The sequence below is a fragment of the Grus americana genome, chromosome 5 (assembly GCF_028858705.1).
Source record: "Grus americana isolate bGruAme1 chromosome 5, bGruAme1.mat, whole genome shotgun sequence".
NCBI lineage: Eukaryota > Metazoa > Chordata > Aves > Gruiformes > Gruidae > Grus > Grus americana.
The window spans coordinates 55,074,430-55,093,645 of record NC_072856.1 but is presented as its reverse complement, the minus strand read 5'-3'; the positions used below and the strand labels follow the sequence as shown (position 1 = coordinate 55,093,645).

Sequence of the window (19,216 nt, the reverse complement as noted above, 5' to 3'; positions counted from 1 at the left end):
TTAAAAAAAATCAATGTTGTGCAGTCAATCATCCTGAATGTTAACTTTCTGCTACAGCTACTTAGCTCTGCTCTTTCAGGTTCTATATTTTTACACCAAGGAGATTTCTAAGGATGGAGTTTCTGAAAAGGGCATTTATGGCCATCGTTTATCTCTTTGACATATATGTACAGTCTCAGTGACGTCTGTGTCTGAGCAGCTTGCAATACTTATGTCTATGATGCCTCTATCAATTAGATAAGTACTAATATTCCACATCATGCAAGTTGGTCCTTAATGCACAAAACATTTTTCATCACTGCAGAATTAAGTGAGCAGCAAAGTTTCATCTGAGTTCATAAACTCATTCAAGCTGGCTGTCTTATCAGGGAACTGGGCTACAATGCGAGTTAACGCAGCCCTGTGGGGTTCCCTCACAACAGTCTGAATATTACCTAGTTCACTGACGGTCTCATGGGAACTAATAACGGGAGGACCTAAAACTGCAGAGCAGACATACAGAGCAAATAAATGGCTGATTAGCATCAAAGAGGCTATTTGTGAGACAGCAGGAATCTAACCTTTTTATAGCAGGTGTGAGAGTAATGGAAGAAAATCCGTAACGTCAAAAATAACATAGAAGAAAGATAACAGTTAAACTTTTCCTTTTATAAACAGAATTATTACTTTTACTAAATATACAGGAAAAGGAAGTGCTTATTTTCCTTGCTTGCCCATTTTCTGATGATTTCTTGCTATCAGTTTATACCAGTCACTTTGCACGCTTCGGATGTGATCTTTGGGCTGGAGCCACAAATTCATTCATGATGGGCTAAACTAAAACCTTCAGAAACGTTTACTTTCCATTGCAACTTAGATTTTAGCCACAGCTAAATCTGACTTCTCGTTCAACTAGAAACTGTACATGAAGTTTCCGTAGAGTTTGTCATCAGGAAAATTTCTTCAGTCTACTAGCCAGTGTCTGAGCACTACCACAAGCCACAAGCCTTTTATAAACTCAGAGCTCCAGATGTCTTCTTGACAGAAAATGCAATTCATTTCAGTTGCTTAATTTCATTTCTTCTTCAAGGTAATTTTCTTCTGTAAATATTTTTAAGTATTTAGTGCTAATGGACAATTAGCCACATTAATTTATGTTTTCAATTTACGTACTTAACACATTCCAGTCATCTTTTATGCAAATAATGACATATGTTTTCCTACCTTGAACTCATTTCTGATTAATTTACTTGTACAGTGAATCTATCACCATTATTACTGTATATACATACATATTGCCCAGTTAGGATCATGTGTTCTGGAAACACTAAATAAATACAACTTGAGCTTTAGGAACAATCTCAAAAGTAAAGATTACTTTGGAAGAGAAAATTCTGCAAACAGCTAAGCATGTTCAGCTATAAAGAAATATTATACAATGAATCATGTTTTTACATATAAAGAGAACTAATCCTGACCTTCAGAGTTAGTTTCATGGTGAAAAAGAAAGGGAAAATCTCACTAGACCGCACAGATCAGAACTAAAAGCACAAAAGATTTTTTTTTTTAATATGAAAAGTATATGAAATGATTTTAATAAAGGTAAAACATTAAAAACAGATAGACATACTTACTCCTTGTCCTTCCTGGCAATTTAGGCCAAGTTTCAAATTCAAAAACAGTAAAGAGCAGTACAGAAGTTACTGAGAGAATTCAAAGATGCATCCTGAGGCACGACTGAGTGACCAAGCGCTGTCCAAGAGTTTTATTGGCCGTGTATGATGTGTGTGATGTTATATTTTGGAAGAAAGCCCCAGGGTTTTTTTTTTTGTTTTTTTTTTTTTTTTTTTTCTACTTCTCGAAATGTCATCTGTAGTAATTTTCAAGGCATGAGAAATATTTTGTTCTCATTGTGAAATCATAGAAGCCATCTGCCATGACTCTTGTCCTCCTGTGGCTACTAAATAAAGCTCTCAAATACAGCACCTTGGCAACTAAAAGTTCCTTCGTATGACTAACCATGTCCGTAACAATATAATTTTAACAGCTCTGAACTGCTCTCTCAGTGCCAGTGCACACAAAGCCAAACTTTGAACTTGGTTTTTTGTTGTGGCGGGAGCTCCTTCCTCCGCCAGCCTGGGGCAGCACCATGCCAAGGAGCTGGGGCTACAGCCGAAGACGGATATGGGAAGGGCTGCTGAAACGTGGACCCGCTAAACCCTGTGTCAGCCTTTCCACCGTTTTTGAAAAGCAATGTCTTTTGCACCCCACTGTAGCTGTGCAGGGCATGAGTCTCTGCGAACATTACTTCTCAGCAGTGCACAGTGACCGCTGTACGTTCTCAGGCTTGCACCCAGAAATAATCTTTTTATCTGATTACCTGCTGGGACCTTGTAGCCTGAGACTGGTTGTTTATAAATTATTTTTATCTTTTTCATTCTGATTGTCCCCTGATTAGAGCAATATTTTTAAAAGATTCATATCTGATGCATTTCAGATTTTAAATACAAATCTCTCTTAAGTATATCTGTGCAAACAATAGGGGTTTTCGACTTCTTTTTAAAAAACAGTGAAAAATTATCGAGGGACTGGAATGCTATTTACTTATATGAAAACATTTTTCCCATTGGCTACCTACCCAAAAAATGCACCATCTCTCTGAATTCTTATCCGACTGCGTCCATTCTTGTTTGCTAAGTGAGTTAAAATGAAAAGCCATGCAAGGCTGCACAGTGATATCTTATTATGGCCTTCCCTATGATCACGATAAATACTTTTATTCCAACTTGTTATTCATTAAAAAGATACTAAGTTAGAGTTATGCAAACACTAGTAAAATTGACAAATTTGAAAAATATTTCCGGTTAATACCATCACACTAGAGAAAACCTTAATGAACTCAACATTTAATTCGAAGATTTAAAATGTATAAATACTTCTTTTGTTTAAACAGGATCCTATTTCAACATTCACTTATTTTATTAAGTAAACAAGACAGTACAAAAAATACATCTCAGATGAAGCTATATGCTTCACTTCTGTCAAAATTATTTTTTTTTAATATCGTGATCAAAACTTTTGTTTTGGTGAAGACCTGAAATGCAACATTTTTAAAATTACATGTTATCTAAGGAATCCTAATAACCTCCAGGAGATCAGTCTCTAAACAACACATCCCACTGTCCTGGTCCTGGCAGAACCAGGACACCCACGCTGACTCATTAAGGTAAGTAAGTGCAATACAACTGGAGATCTTCGTCACAGACTTTCCAAAAACTTCTTTGCTTACGCTAGTGCATTTCTGTGTTTAAGTTATTTTTTCCATAAAGAAGAACGTTTGAGCAATAAGAAGAAGTCTGGAATTCATCCATGCTTGGACATGAATCTCTAGGAGCCGCCAACATCTACATTTACTCGCAGACTCTGAATAGAAAACTGCAGCTGTGTCTAAAATTTATATGATAAATAACATAGTCTTACAAAACTCAACACTTCAAAATGGGATCAAAATATTGGTTTGCAAATACAACTCCTCTTTGTAAATCTAGTTTCTTATTTTCTATTGTTTTTCACTGCCATCTTTAGAACATTTTTAGTAATAGAGGGAGATCAAAATTGAGAGTTTATACATTTGGTGGTAACAGTGAAATGAATAGGCACTGCTGTAGGTCCAGCTCTTAAACAACTTATTCTAAGTCCACATAAGAAGCTGTATCTTGATATAAAAAGGGGATTTAATTTATTATTTCTTTGCAACTTGGCTCTTCATTTCAACCTGTAGAAAGCAGGTAATGATTTGGTAACATTTTACAGTTTGCACAGATGTAATGGACCACAACTTAAAGCAATGTGAAGGATTTAGTTTAAAAACATTTATATAAGAGTCGACAGTTAAAACGTTTTTGCTATGTATACATATTTAAAACATATCTGTCTCGTAGTGCCTTCAACTCGGGATACTCGCAGCACATTAGTTTATGTTTTAAGCTTATGTGATCTTCAGCCACTCTGTCTATGTTGACTTTCCTGCAAAAAGTACACACTCTCTAGAGCTGCATAGGAATTGACAAATGCTAACTGGACCTCTCTGATCAGAAAGATTAAACAAATATGTTGATGAAGGCAGAGGTAAGACTGTTTGCTCAATTATTACACACATTACGTGGCAGACAAATGGCAGAAATCCAAAAGGTTTCCAGCTTTCTGACTCGGCCATTAAAAATCCTCCTCTTAACATAGCTGGAGCCTTTAATGATCTGAACAAATTATCTTTTCGGAACAGTATGATTTAAAGTTTGATTTTCTTTATTGAAATGGTTTGCAAATCAACATAGTTATGGGCTATAACTGTTCATCTGCTTTGGAACAGGAGAAAAGTTTTCTGATGCGACCCTGTGATGTAAAATTCTTTGTTCAGCTTGGCTGGATTTCTTTACATATACTATAGACAGTTGTTGCTAAGCAGAGCTTAAACTCGGTGCAGTGATTTACACTTCCTAATAAGTGATCCTGGTTGCATCACAGTGCAGTAATAATAAAGCTCTGCTAACTACGGTTAACAGAGGCTGAAACAGCAAAGTGTGGAAGGAGTCAGTACAGGCTGGAAACCCACAGTGTACTGATGGAAGAACAGAGTGAAAGGATGGTTCAAAGGCTAAAGTACTGCTTGGGGACTGGGGACACCTGAACCGAGATCCTGTCTTCTCCACAGAAACCCTGCCTAAAAAAGAGCAACCTTGTTCTGTCCACAGCAAGCTAACAGCATTTGTGCTAAGAGCATTTGTTAATTTTGCATTTCAAGTGAAGCCAATAATCAACTTGAAAAACCAGACAGTGAAAAGATGAGAATTATTGCTGCCTGTACCTACTGCAGGAATATCAACTGGCTGTTGATACCCTTGCTGTCCCTCTGGCAATGGCCCCCAGCCACCTCCAGCGGACTGTTTCATTGCCTTGTTTCCGTGAGAGCGGGACAGACCTGGGCATCTGAGTGTGACTCTAAACTGCCAGCAGAAAAGATGTAGGTTGGGACATTGCACTTTATTTCTTGGGGGTTTTTGTTACCTGCATAAACGGCACACACCAATACTGCACAACATGTGATCGTGCTGGAAAGTGGCAGGAATGTGAATTAAACAGTCTGTGAACCACCACTGTGCGTTCTGCGGTCTGCAGAGGCTGGTGCATGGGTTTCCATTGCTGCCGGTGTCTGTGTGCTTTGAGAAGAGTAAAGGCTTTAGTCAGAGGTGCAAACTGCACCTATAGGCTCTTGTGCACCCCAGGTCCTCACGAAGAAAAGTAATGTCTGCTATTTCATGGGACCTTGAGCTATGAGCAGGCAGAGGAGCGCTGCTGGAAAGATTTCAGTATCCTTAGCTGCCTTAATTCAGACTTTAACTTCCCAAGGGACTGGGGGTGGTCAGCACCACTCACAAATGGACGCTGAAAAGAAAGCTGACCCAAAGCTTTGAAAGTAGCCAAAATTCTGTGCTTTCATCTCACTTTGCTACAATGGGAAGTGAAAGAAAGTACCTGCAGCAGTTGCACTTGTCAGAAGTCATTCCTGCGTAACAGCATACGAGCTAGAGAAGAAAATGCCAGCAAATCTCATTTCTTAAAGTAGTTTATTTTCTCTTGTACACGCTTACTGCATAGCAAAATAGTGTCTATATATTTACATGATTTAAATTAATGTCATATTAATATAATAACATTTTAATATTTTATTTCTCAGTACCAAATACTCAAAAATCTCTTCCATTGCCTCAATAACCTCTGTATGGAGTTCCTTTTATTCAACGGCTGCATGAACAGCATGCTTGTGAACGAGACAGTATTGATAACACTGGAAATAACAGAAAGCCTTGCAGTGTTTCATCATAGGTATCTTGGACAATTTAAAGAATGAGCAATAGAAGTATTTATGACATAGGATTATACTAGACTATTAAAGAAAATCTATGGAAACTATCTATAAATCATCTACAGTGATCTAAATCCTATCATTTTAATAGAACATCTGCACACTTCTAGAGTATTTTTGGGTTTAATTATTTGAAGGTTTAATACAAATTTCCCATTTTAAAGGGCACCTTATTGCTCCATTCAAGCTCTGATGAATAAAGACCACGCAGTAGCAGTCTGAGTTTACTTATGTCACCAAACTCCATTTCCCTTGGTGGTTTTAAGGCTGTAACCTTAAGTGCTTTTAAAAGGGCAAAGGCTCTGTTAGTTTCAGAAGATTTTATATCATTTCCAACACAGTTTTTGATCAAGAGTTCTAGAGGTAAAAGTGCATACTGACAATTCAATACACTATGAGTTTATCTTCTGTGTAAACTCAACTTAGATCATAAATCCAGTCCAATTGGGGAAAAGCTATCTTGTATTAAAATCACTCAGATTAACTCTACAAATAAAATGTAGGTGTTATTAGAGTCTAAAACCGCCATTCTTGAATACTCTGAGCTTTCGAGACTCCTATTAGCTTCAGTTAGATTTCTAAGGCAGTTAGGGGATGCTCTCCTTCATATTCTCGGTTTTTTCTACTTGTAAGATCATACCAGTTGTGCTGAACTTTCATGTTTCCATTAAATAACATTACAAATATTTATTATGCTTTGTGAATATTAAAAACTAAGTCTCTGAGCTGAAGTGTAGGTAGGAATGTAAATAACATTCGCTCACTCAAAAGGAGGAAGTGAATGCTTTTACCCCAATACAGAAGAGGTAAAAAACCTCCTGCTACAAAGAAAACTCAGCTAACTTCACACAGATGGCTGCAGCCTTCCTTCTGCTCATGCTATACCCTTTTTGAGCTACTTTCCTCAAATACAAGCTGATGTAAACCTGTAACTAGCAGAGGCAGAGCAGTTGCAAGAAGGCACAGCTTGTCAATCAAATAATCAAAATAGTTTTGCATGACTGAACATAAAGTAAAAGCCCAGGAGATAGCCACACCAAAAAATCCATTTGAATAATAGTCCTACAGGATTTATTTACTAGAACTTATTCAAATACAAGCTCCTCCTACCAAAAATCTAGTCTAACAAACTGTATGGGTACCATAAGTAGTTGCACAATCTTGACAATAGCTTCTATGCTGGAGCTCTATTCAGAGATCTGTATGTACATGTATGTACACCTTAGAAATGCAAACATTTCAAATGATGCATGCATCAAATATTATTCAGCCATGAAAATGTAACTACGCTACAAAGTAGGATTCAATAATGAAAAATGCCCAATAACATTAGAAGCAGGTCTCTCTATGGAGTTTCCATTAACATCAAATCGTTGGTTTCCCACAGATGATGAATGCTACCACACATTTATTCTGTGGACCAGTAGCAGATGGATATTAGTGGAGACTGATATGTTAAAAGGCTTTTTTCTTGTAATGAACAAATTGTGCTATCCTATCGTGGCAGTGGAAAAACAGATTTTTTCCTTGGGTATTCACTTGAAATAGAAGTTCTTAAAGTGTCCAGGGAGTTTTCCATCTGCACAGACTGTGATTTTCTGCACCTCTTTGGGAACAAGTCCTTGTAGAATTCCACAGCCTTCTTCTGGAAGTGCTTCCCAACAATTACATACAGGACTGGGTTCAGGCAGCTATTGCTAAAGGCACAGTACGTAGCTAGCTGGGTCAGTACGTCATTGATTTCTTCCAGGCATTTGAAAGTGGGTGTGAAGTAACGGATTGTGTCAATGAACGTGCTGATCTGGAATGGAAGCCAGCAAATGATGAACAGCAAGAGCACAGCAAGGACCAGCATGGTGGCTCTCCTTTCTGTCTGGACTAACTTCAGGTTTTGTAGCTCACTACTTCGTAAGGCTTTGATGATTTGCACAGTGCAATAGGTAATTACACAGACTGGGATCACAAAGCCCATGATATTCAGCAAGCAGTTGTTTGCAGGCTCCCAGTAGCTGGCTGGATAAACAAGACTGCAGGCTGTGATGTTGTATTGTTTGTAGTAACGTAAATTTCGGAACACCATTGTAGGCGAACATATGAGCAACGCACACATCCAGACTACAAAGCTATTCCATTTGGCACAGACAGTTCGTCGCATCCGTCCAAGAGACATGGTTTTCACCAGAGCCAGATAGCGGTCGATGCTCACGAGTGTCAGGAAGTAAATGCTAGAATAAAAGTTCATGTTACTCATTACGTTGACAGCTTTACAGAGGAACAAGCCAAAAGGCCATTGAAACTCATTAGAAATATTAATGGCCCAGAAAGGCAGAGCACACACTAACATTAGGTCAGCAAGAGCCATGTTTGCTAGGTAAATTTCGGCCACTGTGCAGCGACTCTTGTGGAAACACAGGACGATGAGGACAAAGGAATTTTCTATTGCTCCCAGAGTAAATATAAACCAGAGGAATACAGGCTGAAAATCCTGTAGCCAGTTCCATATATCTGAATTAATACATTCATATCGATGCAGCTGATGCACTCCTGAATTATTGTGGAAATTTGCCGGAGTGACTGTGAGCTCCTGGTTAGCCATGATGTTGTAAAATTGTGTAACATTTTCAGTTGTGATAGAAACCATTTCTGTGCAGAAAAAAAGAAAAAGATGATATGAGATTGCTGCATCTAACACATTGCTGCAAAAGACACAAGAAGAAAAGCTGGCTCTGCTTTTCCCACTGTTCTAAACCGTGTAGTTTTGCCCAGGCTTACAATTCTCTGGTTTGCTTTCTCGCAGACATCCTGCATGCTTGCAGAGACTTTCACAGACTAAACCGCTATGGGTTGTGTGGACCAATTTTAAGCGGGTGAAACATCGAGGATAAAGCAACAGCAGACATTGTAACCGACAGGTAAACTGAAGAGAACCTTTACCAGCCTTTAGTCGCTAGAACAAAGCTGCAGCAAGTCTTTTTTAATTCTTTGAGGAGGTTGATCATTACTTTCTCTCCTTATCTTTTTGTATCGATAGCCATAGTCTCCTAAAGGACGGATGCACCTCACGAGTCTCGTGTTGCTCATTGTTAATCTGCTAGTCCTGTGGCATGTCCCTCAATATTTCACACCCTTTCCTGTAAAGCAAGAATTGGGTGGAATTCAGTGGTCCTTCCTCCCCACACAGCACCGTATTTTTTCCCAAATGTTATGACTTTCACAGCAAACCTTTAGTTTGCAGCTCTAGTTTGCACTGAGAAAGCTGCAGGAGCAAGGATTGGTGTTTGCAAGCAGTGAGACTTTCACGACATCTCGTGGGAATCTCCTGTGTATTTCTGTCCCTGTGTTACAATCTTTTTCTGCAAGAAAGTCACAGAAGAGACAAATGGCTGAACCTTTGTAAGGGAATGCAGTTTTAATAGGTCCACAGTGAGCGAGTTGGCAGTTTGGCAAAGATGGTGGCCACGCAACGACCTGCCTGCAGTCAGGCTGCAGTGAGCTAATTTGGGTGCGAGAGCAGTCTGAAAACCAGGTGCTGTACTGTAAATATTGTACGGGTCAGAACAGCTTGGGGTCTTACAGGGAGCTATTTACGGAGATAAATGTCAGATTTGTGCTTAAATGTTGCTAAGACCAAACAGAACTTGAGTGTCCAGCACCCACTTAGTAATGTTCAAATGTTAACTGTGGTTTTTATTGTTGTGCTCTGAGATAATTAATGCTGAGGTATTATTCAAACACAAGATCTGGTTTCCCAGATCTGTATATATAATTCTCTGGACTGGGTGATAGAAATACTGTTTGTCTTTTTCCAGGTTTTTAAAATACCACTGTTTATATGATGGTTGGATTGAAAGCTTTTCAGATGTATTTTTAATTAAGACATTTGTCTGATTCAGCTGGTAACTTGGCAGTAAAAAGGGGACACATTTGTAATTCCTGAAAGGACTGGGTTCTTATTTGTACTCTGGTTACTGGATTCATTGGTTGATAAGTGTCAGTGCTCGATATGCATATAGACTTTTGGCTGTTGGATGCAGAATTACTGAAAAATGATGGTCGTATTTTGTGTACCTAGATTTAACTAAGCACTATACTGCTCGAGAACCAAAAAGCAAAAGCAAAGATGAAGACCACATTTTACTAAGTACAGTAAAGGCGGTATCAAAGGATACTCTCTCTGTACTGTAAAATTTGTAACAGAGGTCTCAGGCAGGACAGGTCAACCGGATAAAACAGGCAAGTGGGACTGAGAACCTCAAAAGACAAGGAAACTTAAAAATGGACTAATGGACAGAAAACAAAATGTCAGCAATGCACTTTTCCAATCCTTCATAAGTTAACAAAAGGATAATATTTGCATAAACTGGCTAACAACGTAAATATTCTCATTCTCCAAGTTCATCCTCTCAACTTTTCAAGCCCAAATCTAACTGCAGGAATATATCTCAATCCTCTATCCTGCCTCTTCATTAACGTTGTCATTGTTAGAACCACCTCAGTCTTGAGACACCTGTATCCTTTTGATTCCTGCATGTTTTCAACCAGCATCTGGGGGATGGGTTGGTGGATCCTCTTTATTACACTGCATTACATGTTGTAGACACCCATCCAGTGATCTATGCTTTTGGTGACACTGGTTATCTGGAGCTTTTAGGTCTAGTAGATACAGATTTAGTTGTTCTATACTGAATGTAAATACCATCTGCAGTGAATGCTATGCAACACTGCCAGTATTGTGATTTATGTCCTCTTTTCATCTTCCAGGTGCAAGCAACTACTGTAGGCTGTAAATGCTTTGGTTAGAAATCTTACTTCTGTTCGAGCCCTTCGAGGTATAGCAGAGCACCTGCACCTGTAGTGCATTTTTCTGCCACTATTTGTTCAAATTTCAGCACAATGGATTATAAAACAGTACCAGAAACTCCACTGAAACCTAAATATGCCTGATCTATTGCTTCTGCTTTATGTATTAGGCCAGATTGGATTAGTCTGACACAACTTCATTCTTGATAAGTTTATACTGGCAGTTCCTTATCACTTTGTTATTCTTTATTATCCTCCATATGTGGATATACTGATTATTTAATATTTTGCTGTCATGTTTTCCAGGTATTTAAATGAGATTGACAAGTTTGTAAATCCCTGGGTCCTGCTGTCTGTGCCTTTTAAAGATAGGTATTGTGTTTTGCCTTCTCTGGGCTTCTGAAATGTCCTCATTCTCCTTGGTTTCACAGACATAAAAAATGATAAATTTCCTCTCCTAATTCCTGAACCACACCACGATGGGTTATATATGATCCTGCCACTTTGCATACCTCCATATATTCTTTAATCTGTTCTTTCCTAATTCACATAAATCTGATTTGTCAAATCAATCATCTTAAATATCAGATTACAATCTTCATTTCAGAGAAAACTAACGCAGAGTCGCCATTGAACTTTTCATCATTCTCCAAGTTACTGGTTCCCTCTTCCTTTTGGTAATAGGCCTAGATTTTCCCCCACTATCCTCTTACATTTGATATATTTATAGAAACATTTTATATTACCTTCTATATCCCCTATTAACTGCACCTCACTTTTATCCTGATGTTTTCGGTATCCTTGATGTTCTGAGTTCTTAAGTAATACCTCAGATAGCCATACTGTTATGTAATTAATCTCCCTATAGCAAAGCCTGACATCAAGGTGCTGGTATTCGTAAACATTTAAATATCTCAAAGCCCAACTTTTGTGGCTGGGAGAGATGCCACTAACAAATTGCAAACAGCAGTTTCAAGTCTCCCTTTCTGTGTATGCTGGCACTTTACACTGTGAAAACACATAGGCAGTAGAAATACTAATGGATGATCAACAAAAGGTCATCTGAGAACAGAGTTCTGTTGGGCGATGCAATTAGCAGAAGCTGTTTCTTCTGCCAGTAGCGGGCTGTGAACCAGCAGAAAAAATTGTAAGTGCATTATCTTACTCTTTGAGGTTGGATGTATGCATATATTTAATAAGATGTTCATTAGTAATTCAGAGAGTGGTCATAAAGGGTATGTTGGCAATTTCTAGCCTTTCCCTCATTACATGACTAGTAGAAATACAATAAATAGGAATTAATTTACAGCAAATAGCAGCTAAAAACTGCCTACTGATTTATGATACTTTTCCTACAATCAATCTCTTTTAGATTTTTTTTTTTTTTAGACGGGAAAGCCCTGGAATACTTTAAAATAAATTACTTACATCACATTACTGTGGCCTAGGAACAGTATGCAGGGGTTTGTTAAGACATGACCAAGTTGATGATGTGGGGCTTCTCATGACCTGCCTCCTTGGTCCTTAGGGCAAGCCCTCCCATAAAGCATTGGTAGAAATACGGGAGACAACAAGGTGATATGTGCTAATGATCAATTTACAAACCCTGTTTAAATGATGTGCTCGGTGCTATTCTCTATAGCACAGGAAACTCATTTCAAGTATGTGTTTGCTGAATACATTATGATTTACAGTCACAATTTAGAAAAGGGAGTGATGTCTATTTGCTGTTAGCTTATCACAATTCAGTGAAAATAAATGACCCCTTCACACACTCTCTACAAACGCTTTCTGTGTAATGCAAGACAGGCCTAATGTCTCAGCTGGGACCCTCCAAAAGATTTTATCTGACAGTTTTGATTTAAACATTGCCCAGCTGAAGCAATCATTACTGATCATGAGGGACTCCTGTGAGAGCTGAATTTGTCCCTGCTGGAGTTCACCGCCTATGATTAGTTACCTCCTCCGTGACAGTCACTAAAAACATTGTCGGTCATTATCTCTTATTCTAGAATATTTTTTGCTAATAGCATTCGGCACAAATGGCAAGGTTTTGATAGTGGGGGGCTGTAGAGGGCCCTGTGTTGGTGGCAGCCAGACCTGTGCATCTTGTATACACTGCCCTGACCAAGAGAGGAGGGCCTTGGGGTTGGCTGATGCAGGGATATGTTGAGAAATGGCCGAATTCTGCCAATGCTGCAAGTGAAGAACCGTTGCAGAGGGACTGGGAAGAAGAAGTTAATCAACTGTAGTTGCTGGGCTGTTGTATTGTGTTTACAGGCAAGGGGAGAAGGACCCCGAAAAGGTGCTGGTCACCAGTGCCATGGCCTGACAGCTCTGAGGGCTGGGCACAGCCACTAATGCTCCTTGGAATTTCCTGGTAACCTGGGGGGATGTCCTGCTGACCAAGGACTGACCTGTATGTACTGTACTGGGGAGAGCATGCCAGAAGACTGGCATGAGACTACCAGCAGGCCAAGGGTAAGACCCAGAGTCCAGGAGCATGGTCAACATTGGAATGTCGTACAACCCAGCTGTATGTGCTGGGACCTATGGATGTTCTTGAAAGAAAAGAAGCAGGATATGATGAAGTGGGACAAAAAGCCCTTTAAGGATCAAGAGCTGTGAGCTAAGGAATGCAACTGCAGGGAAAAAAAGGTCAGAGCTCAGTTAATGCTGCTACTGGATGTGAGCAAGCTCCAGGCCAGCTAAGCTATTTGGTGCACTGCTTTACTCCCCAAATGGGGAAATGCCCATGCTGCATCAGGAGGACATTTTTCACACCATGTTTTGGATCTGGATGAAGCCATACAGCTACTGCACTCATGAATGTATTAGTACCTCCACTAATGGTTTTAATCTTTGCTTGTACTATGCTAAACATTTGCTTGCGTGCTAAGATATAGTGCATAACTTAAACTGTTATGGTGTCTTGGTTTTGTGTTTGGAAAGGAAAAGGCCTGAGATGTGTAATAAATATTCAGATTACTGCAATGTTAATGCAAATAAACTACTCTATGAGAACAAGGGAGGGACTTTGTAATGCATATATTAAAGCTGTTGTGACTTTGCCAGTTACATGTTTTGCAGAAACAAGGTGTGAAATTTGTAATTAGTGTGTACTGAGATTGTCATAATAACCTTGCTAATTTAAACCTCAGGAACAAGAGGTGGAGTATTTAATGGATAAATGTTCAGGCTGTTATGATATTAAACCCTATAATGTGGTTTGCTGGAGCAAATGGTGGATTATTAAAAAGTGTAGGCATACAGTCATAATGTTAACCTGTATAGTCTAATCTGCAGGGACAAAGGACAGAGCAGGCCCAAGGCCCCACTAATCTTCTACTCCAAGTGATAGATTTCTATGATATATGATCATTCACGATGAAGGTTGCCTAGAGAGCAGCCTAGTTTTCCATTTATTGCAGGGATTTCTTAACAAGGGACTAGCCTTGTGAAAGGTAGATATGACACCCAGTCTGTAGCATCCTTAACAGTATTTTATAATTGCCTGGTTTGTTTTAAGTGCCACCAGTGGCCAAAAGTGTTTTCAGATACATACATCTGGCTTGCCATACAGCTTCATATACAGGTGGGTGTCGATGGCACAGAGGAGTGGAAAAGCTGGGAGGGGCACTGGCTCACTTCTGACATGGTGTGGTTTTAGCATGGTCAGCTACAGAAAGAAATAGAAAAACACCCAAGACCTGGCACAGCCTCTCGTCTAAATCTCTGTTCCTGTGCAGAGCCAAGCCTGCTTTGATGCTGTGTATTTTTGAGTGGATTTGACCTCCTGAACATTTCTGAGCCGAGTTTGGGCAGCCAAGTGTCCCCTGGTAGTGCCTGTTACTCTGGCAGCCTTGCTTCTTCATGCTGCTGTAAAAGCTACAGTAAATGCAACAGAGGAGCTGTCAGAGCTGTTAAGAAGAAAAAAGGTATCTTCCTGACAGATGTGCTGTGACTGAAATGAGAAACAACAGGAGTTTAAAAGCTGCCGTAGGTAAGGGCGGTCCTCCGCAGTGCAGTGCACGCAAGGAAGTCCGTGTCCTGCTGACTCTATGTTATGGCTTCTGCTTTCTCACGAGCTTGGAGTGTAAACCTGATTGACTCAAGAAGTTGTTAAGAGGCCGCAGAACTTCCCCTAAACTGCCTCATTTGTTACCATCTGACAGGTATTTGCTGGCCGAGGAGAAGTAGGTTTCATTTTAACAGCTTTGGAGGATTTGGTTCCAGGATGATGTCTGTTTGTGAGGAAAAGGAGGTTTTTCTATTTAGTAAGAGATTATAACAAAACAATCTCAATGCATATTTTATCTTTTAGCTCCACACCTACAGGTCTAGCAGTCCTGAAGCACACATGATGGGATAGCATAAGCAGAAGCATTGCTCAGCAAGAATCCAAAGGTGTGCTGGAAGATTGAGATCATCTTATGTGATGGACTCTTATTTTCAGAATCCAGCATCAACAAAAATGCAGACAAGACTTCCTCCTTATAAATTCTATACCTTCTCTGTAAGGCTTATTTTCAAAGCTTCTATTTCAACCTGCTCTTCTTTCAACCTTTACTACTGCAAAAAAGCATTTTTGTCATCTATCCCCAGACAAATGAGTCTCTTGTTTTCATCTAATCCAAGCCCAGAGGGACTGCTTGTACCCCTCTCTTTGGCATTAGAAGGGGTTTGATTTGTATCTTTAACTAAATATCAAAAGGTAACGTTACGTGGCTCTCATGGCATCTCTCAAACATGCTCTGAAAGTTACTCAGAATGTTTTCTTTTAATTCTGTTTTACTGAGGAGGCATTTGTTATTTTGGAGAGATAGATGGAGTGTCAGAAACATTTCTAAATGTTCTGCTTTTACTGACCCCATGATGTTAATTTTTAATTTCCAGTCTTTCTATAATGAATCTCTAATGGGCTTTAGCACATTTGAGGTTGTAGATCAGTGGACACTTTTGTGGCAATATTAGCTTAAATATTTCCTGTTTTTTCACTCACCCTTCACTGTCCCTTTCCACCCTGCGGCTGCCCTCGCAGTTCATGAGGCTTCATTTTGAACCAGATGGAGGAACTTGATTGGGACAAAAATAACCTTGCCAAAGAAAAAGTTATTTTTAACGCAAATCAACTCCCTCATTTATCAGAAAATTAAGCCAATAAAGAAAAGATACAGAGGAGGTACCTCTCAAAAGTGGAATTTTTAGACACCCTTTGGCATGTAAACTTGAAGCACTCCATTGAAGGACAGCCATTGCTCTTCATTTATCTTTTAGGGCATTTACATCTATTATGTTAGAAAAATGGAAAAAAAATTGTTCTGTTAAAGTACTTATTTCAATAACAATGGGCTTAAGGTGAAAAGAAGCTATTAATTTTTCCCCCTGGGTGGGAGGTGAAACCACTCAATTCCAGTACTGTCTATTGCAATCAACTGAAGAAAGATGTGGAAAGAGCACAAGCCCAATCAAGTGCAATGAAGCACTTCGCATAACATATTTTTTTCCAAGTGGAAATCTTGAAAGTGCTCACTTTAGACTTTCCAGTGCTATACTTTTCGTAAAGAAATCCCATACTTTTTATGCCCAAATACCTTGGGATTTTATCTTTCAATGCTGTTTATATATCCCATTCAATAACTGCGATGATTTTGACAAAAGGTGTTATCTGTGTGTAAAATAATTATAACTGAGATGGAGAAGGACAGAACAGCTGAACTTCTGAGAGCTGGCAGGAGAAGGAAAATACAAACTGGTTCAGAGAGAGGTACTGAACACAGGGTATTTCTATATGGAAAAGGGCCAATCTCTCTGTTTTGAATTAGTCCAGATTTAGTGATGGTGTTTGAGTCATAGTCCATGTTTGACCCCTGACTTGATGCCGTCAGAATTTTCAAAACTTTTCTACGAACAATGCACTCCAAAATGATGCAACTGTTACCAAAGCTTGATGTTGCTGCCGTTCTGAAAGAGCAGTTTTAGTACAATAATTCTGTTTAATCTGAATCAAGAAATAATTATTTTTAACATTAGATGCTGTTCCACAATCAAAACAACAGGACTTTGAAGTTTCTCTAGCCACTAAATCATTCCATTTCAACCTTGTCAGCCTCAGAAGTTTTAAAGACCCAGCTGGATAAAGCCTGGAGTGGCACGGTCTGATTTCACAGCTGACCCAGCTTTGAACAAGAGGTTGGACTAGAGACCTTCCAAGGTCCCTTCAAACCTGGATTATCTTAAATTCCTTAATTTGTGCTTCTTGTGCTAATAACTGAAACTACCAGATGCATTAAGGCCAACAAACTAAAGCTGAATTTCAGCAGAGAGTGCCCCAGCTCGCTAGACTTCCTAGCTCACCAAGGTGTCCTTGCTCACCGAGTTTCCTTAGGAAGCTACGGACATTTTGCTGGAAGTGCTGTGGGAACAGGCTTTTGCTACAGTAATTTATTATTTTTTTTCAATATCGGGACACAAAATTGGCACTTCCAAATCACAGAAGTAACTGGAGAAATGGTGTTTTGTATTATCTGGGGTTTTCAGCAAGAAATTCTGTGATTTTGAGGGAGAGAAGCAGCCAGGTGTTTGGGAGGCAATTCAGGTGCTTGAATATGGGTGTTTTGGAAAGTACGGGCTGTCTATGATGCCTGCATGGGGCTGGTATATGATACAGGACCTCTGAGAGGTCTTCTGGAGACAAGCAAGATACCCTGGAGTTTCTGAACTGCCCAGACACTGCAGGGGCAACTTTGCCCCTTGGTGTTAGCACTAAGATTGCGTGGTGAGGGGCATAACTCCACTGTGAAACTGGCAAATCTTTGGGCTTAGTAGAGCATTATAGAGACTACAAAATAGAGCATTATAGCTGTAAAATGAAACATGGAATTATAGCAAAGGAAGATAAGGAAAAGATTCTCCTGGGAAGTAGTCTGTTAAAACAGCCCAGGTTTTAGGAACTCAAAAAGAGAAGCTGCTGATTTCTTCCAGAAGAAGTAGTTAAAATACAAGTTTCTGATTTTTAAGTATTTGAAAAATAGAAGAAAGGAGGCTTGGGTCCATATTTGAAATGAATAAGAATTTGATGTAGTGCTAAATATATTGGACCTTGGCTGAGTGCTGTTTTTCAGGAAAATTTCTGCTTCTTGTCTTTTGGGAGAACAGAAATGCTGTGTAAAGCTGTGCGCTACCTTGGCAACAGCTAAAGCAGATGAGCTAGAGGATTTTGTTTTTACTGTTCTGTGTTTCTTCTGACAAAAGGATTTATCTATGGTAAGATAACAGGGAGGAAAATCAACCCGGCCTCTCTATACTAATTTTTGCTGCCTTTCTGACCTTTTAAAAATCTGCGTGTTCATAACACCTTCCTAATTCCTGAGAACTCTGGTTTCCTCAAAGTTGACTTAAAACTCATCCATATTTTAGCCTTTCCTAACTATCTCAAAGGCAATATAAGCTAGAAATGTTCAGCAAGAAACAACTTTTTAAATTCACCACTTGTAGAAAAAAGTCCTCTTCTTTCTCTGAAGTATGGAGGAGGGAAAAACATACGTTTAGCCCTAAATGTAATGCCATACAGCTCTGATCCTCTATCACTCCTATTGTAATAATTATAAATGCCATGTATTATTGTATTGTTCATTAGCAGTAATTTTACTGAGAGCAATTTACAGAAGTGAGTGGATTCAGTCTCTCAGAAATCTATTTTCCTGTGAAAATGTATCAAATGAGCTGTTACGAGGCTACATGACTTACTCCTAGTCAGTGGTGAGCACAAGGGCTAGATGGTGAGCTTGGGCACACTTATGGGGCACTTCTTAAATCAAAGTGCCGTAAAGATTTAGGTGCAGTTTTGTTGCATGTGTTAGCTCACTTAGCTGTTCTTTGGAGCTGTGTAATTCCTCTTGTATGGAAAACTTTCACAGAACCTGGATTTCAGAAAGTATCCCAGAACAGCACTGCCGTTGGTGATACACTGGGTTAGAACATTCCTCTTGCAGAGAAAGGCTTCATCAAAGCTTTGTTACATTAAAAAGGAAAGGGTATAAGCGAATAAATAGTAGAGAATGCCAAATCCCTTGAATACTGCTCTAGGGTCGTTTTGAGGCGTATCATAGAAAGGTGCAGTTTGGACAAAGGAATGAAATACAAGGGTAAATCCCTCAGCTGTTTGTTTTTCACAATAAACCTTCTGCTAATATTTGAAAGTGTTTGGCAATAAAAAGTAAATGAGGTCTGTAACTGTGGAGCCATCAAGAATTGAAAATTTGATACATACAAGACCCGTACATAGTGATGTGCTCATGGCAACAATTCCTTAAGTTAAATTTAGACCTGAATAAGTTGTTTAACATTTTATTTTCCTGGAGATTTCTATTATGTTAATGCTGTGCAGCTTTTTCCTTCCCTTTGGTACATGATGGGTTAGTAAACACAGTAGACCTTCCTGTACTTGTTCAGCAACTTTTACCACTAGTACACAGCAAAGAAAGAAGATTAATTCAAAAACTGTCAAACTAC

The 19,216-nt window shown here is 39.2% G+C and overlaps 1 protein-coding gene across 1 annotated transcript in view; it reads right to left on the bottom strand.

Moving 5' to 3' along the window:
• BDKRB2 (bradykinin receptor B2) overlaps nucleotides 1–19,216 on the bottom strand; it is a 45,739-nt gene that overhangs the window by 14,288 nt on the left and 12,235 nt on the right. The window contains exon 2 of the mRNA XM_054828596.1: nucleotides 3,906–8,545. Within this exon, the coding sequence (XP_054684571.1) occupies nucleotides 7,398–8,543 (1,146 nt within the window). The 5' untranslated portion in view covers nucleotides 8,544–8,545 and the 3' untranslated portion in view covers nucleotides 3,906–7,397. The remainder of the gene's footprint in view (nucleotides 1–3,905; nucleotides 8,546–19,216) is intronic.